This window comes from Gekko japonicus, unplaced genomic scaffold (genome assembly GCF_001447785.1).
Source record: "Gekko japonicus isolate JY-2015 unplaced genomic scaffold, Gekko_japonicus_V1.1 scaffold3432, whole genome shotgun sequence".
Lineage (NCBI taxonomy): Eukaryota > Metazoa > Chordata > Lepidosauria > Squamata > Gekkonidae > Gekko > Gekko japonicus.
In genome coordinates, this window is record NW_015160940.1 from 36656 (window position 1) to 40370 (window position 3715).

Consider the following 3715-nt stretch of genomic DNA (forward strand, 5'->3'; position numbering starts at 1 on the left):
TTGGACCAGGGGGCCGGGGGGGGGGGGCTCTGCAACTTGCCTGGCTGCTTCTTGCTCTGACTGAGGGCTGCCGGGAGCAGGGGGTGGGGCTTGTTGCATGTGCCCGCCCCCTGGGCTCTTTACTGCCGGAGCTCCGCTCCTGTGCGCTCCTGACCCTGCCACAAATTCTGTGGACTGGACTCTTGCTCTTTTCTAACACGGCTTCCCATCTCGTGCTTTCTTACGGACAGAGTCTCAGCACATAATCTGGCCGCTTTAATGGAGTGGTCGGCATGGAGGGAGATACATACAGCATTTTCCAGATTTCCCTGGGCACTTGGATAGAATAGCGATGAGATAAGTGGCACGGATGTCCGTATAAAATGGACAATATGATAACAAACGTTCCACTGTTTCAACTGTGTTCAATGGGCGGGACCACAGGCGTTGAGGGTAGCAAATATGTAAGTATCTCCCAGTAGCACTGAGGCCGGGCTATCACTCACACTGAGTGAACTCGTGGGTTGTATACATATTGGTTTCACACTGTTTTCAAAAATTTATCAGTCGGGGAGTATTGGTTAGTGAAAACTGAAATTGCTAACCAAGTTATCTCTGGGGCAGTCAATTTGTGATTTCAACAGCAGTGAATTATTGGCCGTCACTATTTATATTGCTTTATCTTGCAGAAGATTGCTTTCTGCGGCAATAAAATGTCAATCCTGTCCTGCTTCGATTCAGTAATTTTCCTAACCTGAGCGCCTGAACTCTCTCCAACGGCTGGCTTAAATAGACTAGAATAAACAAAGTGCCCCTAAATTAGCGACCTAACAACAACAAAACAGACTGTGCGGCTTTTAAATATGTTATGTTCCTGCATCTAATTGCAATTCAGCGTTTAGTTAACGAGAATTATTTTGCCGCTGTTGAATCAGATCATTTGTAAGTATTGGGAAAAAACAGACAAAAAACTACCCTCCCCCAAGTCACGCAGGAGGCAAAAAAATCCCCAGGCAAACTGTAACTGGTCTCTATTTAGTTTGGGACGGTAGACTCAAACCGCGTATATTTTTAAAACATTGGCACTTCATACCACCTTTGTTCCCAGTTCAAAGGTCATCTTAATGACGCAAATTGTTTCTGCCACTGACTCTTGTGACCTTGTGTGTGTTTACACTATTTTTAGTACTTTCTGAAATTATGTGAACATAACAGCGTAAGAGACCTACCGGATCAGACCAGTGGTCCATCTAGTCCAGCATCCAGTCTCATACAGTGGCCAACCAGTTCCTCTGGAAGGCCAACAACAGGACAGAGAGGCCGAGGCTTTCATAAGATCATCAGAAGAGCCCTGCTGGATCAGACCATTAGTCCATTTAGTCCACCATCCTGTCTCACACAGTGGCCAACCAGTTCCTCTGGAGGGCCAACAACCGGGCATAGAGACCAAGGCCTTCCCCTGATGTTGCCTTTTGGCTCTGGGATTCAGAGGATTAGTGCCTCTGAATGTGGAGGTTCCCTTTTAGTCTCCATGGGTGGTAAGCCATTGACAGACTGATCCTCCATGAATCTATCTAATCCCCTTTGAAAGCTGTTTATTCCTGTGGCCATCACTGCATCCTCTGGCAGCGAATTCCACGTTTTAATCCCAGCATCCTGTTTGGATGCGGCTGTAAATTGCTTGATGCTGTATAATAGGGCCGGTTGAACATCTTGAGGGGGTCTGTTTGCTACGCTCTTGGAAGACGAGAGAATGCTGGCAGCCACCGTTGCATCTCTCATCCTTCCGTGAAGAGCCCCCATCTCAGTCCTCAAATATATTTGCCAGGGCCCAAAGCACACGAATCACGACCCTGAGCCCGCCAGTTTGACTACCGTCCATAATGTCCTGACATCACATTGCAGAACCTAATCGGGGTAGGCCCTGGTTAGTGCTTGGTTGGGAGACCGCCAAGGAAGCCCAGGGTCGCTGCGCAGAGGTAGGCAAGGGCAAGCCACCTCTGAACGTCTCTTGCCCTGAAAACCCCACGGGGGTTGCCATAAGTCTGCTGCAACTCGACGGCACAGAAGAAGAAGAGGAAGAAGAAGAAGAAGAATAGGGAGGAGGAGGAGTTTGGATTTATACCCCGCCCTTCACTCAGAGTCTCAGAGCGGCTTACAAGCTCCTTTCCCTTCCCCTCCCCACAACACCCTGTGAGGTAGGTGGGGCTGAGAGAGCTCTTGACAGAGACTGCTCTTTTTCAAGAACAGCTGAGCCAGAACTATGGCTTGCCCAAGGTCATCCAGCCAGGTGCAAGTGGAGGAGTGGGGAGTCAAACCCGGTTCTCCTAGATTAGAGTCCGCGCACTTAACCACTACACCACACTGGCTTTCAACACCAAACTGGCTTTACACCCACACCATTCATTATGGTACGGATTAATTTTATGAAACAGAATCTTTTTAGAAGTGGAAATTTTTTTTCTTCTGGGGACAAAAGCGAGAGTGGATCGATTTCCCCCTAGGAAAATTTCTGCTACACATTCACTGCAGGTTCATCTGGGAGCTCTTCACAGGCCCTTCCCCGGTAGCCCGATGTGACCTATTCTGGATCTAAACCACTTCGATCTTTCTGCTCGGGAGCCAAGCACCCCGATTATTTTGTCATCTTGGGATCTTTGTCTGGGAAGGCGAAAGGCTGGTAGTAGATCAGAAATGCCTAGAAATCACAATCCAGTGCAGGTTGAAAATACTTCATGTGGGAATATGAACAACTCCCGTGAGGCATGCCCGGGACGAGTTCAGGTTCCCACCGGGAGATTGGCAAGCAGTGCACAAAGTCTGCATGAGTCTGCTGAATTACTCAGAGCACAAACTTTGCAACATTCGGGCAAGATAGGAGAGTTTTAGCGTAAAGAACGTTCTGTTATTAACATAGTCTGATTCTAGTTAGAGGCTTCTTCATTTTGTAACGTTTTCCACTGTACCATGTGTGAGCCTGCTTGATTCTAATAAAGCGCTACTGACAGGCAGTTCAGGAGAGGCAAAACAGTTTGGGACAGAGAGAGAACTGAGCTTGGTCAGAAAGCTTCAAGAGATCTGTTGTGTTGTGTCGTTATTGAACCCTAAACCTACAACTTCACTGTTGAACGTTTCATTAATGACCCGTGGAGATCGAGTGTCACGGTGCCATCTTGTCTCCTGAAGTCATAGAAGTTGTTCTTTCCCCCTTTTTTGCAGGAATCCCAGGAGATCACTACAAGCTTTTACACAATGAAGTGGTTTTTCCAGTGTTTCCTTGACCGTGTGAGTGTCCTTGGTTTGTTTCCCAGTTTCTGTCGTTCCCAAACACAAGGGGGGGGGGTTAAACCATGGGCTTCTTCTTTTGATTTGCTTTTTTTTTTTTGACACTGGATTCTCTCCTTGCAGACTCCCTTTAGGTTAACCCTCAGGATCTGGGATATCTACATACTTGAAGGCGAACGGGTTCTCACTGCGATGTCTTACACCATTTTGAAAATGCACAGAAGTAAGAGCTCTGTTTGGCTTCAGTCGCTAAGCTGCCATATTTGAGTGGTCAGCCGCCTAACGAAAGATGAGTTTGATGGGTGTCTTTCTCAAGCGTTGGTTTGTTTTCACCTTGCACGGGAGGGCAGGTTACATGACTGCTTAAGAACATCGAAAGAGCCCTGCTGGATCAGACCAGGGGTGTATCCAGTCTGGCATCCTGTATCACAGTGGCCAGCCAGTCCCTCTG

General features: G+C 47.8%; 1 protein-coding gene across 1 annotated transcript in view; it reads left to right on the forward strand.

Annotated features, from left to right (window-relative positions):
• USP6NL (USP6 N-terminal like) overlaps positions 1 to 3715 on the forward strand; it is a gene marked incomplete at its 5' end in the record, with an annotated part of 57503 nt that overhangs the window by 22852 nt on the left and 30936 nt on the right. The window contains 2 exons of the mRNA XM_015425153.1: positions 3199 to 3264; positions 3388 to 3487. Coding sequence (XP_015280639.1) covers positions 3199 to 3264; positions 3388 to 3487 — 166 coding nt within the window. The remainder of the gene's footprint in view (positions 1 to 3198; positions 3265 to 3387; positions 3488 to 3715) is intronic.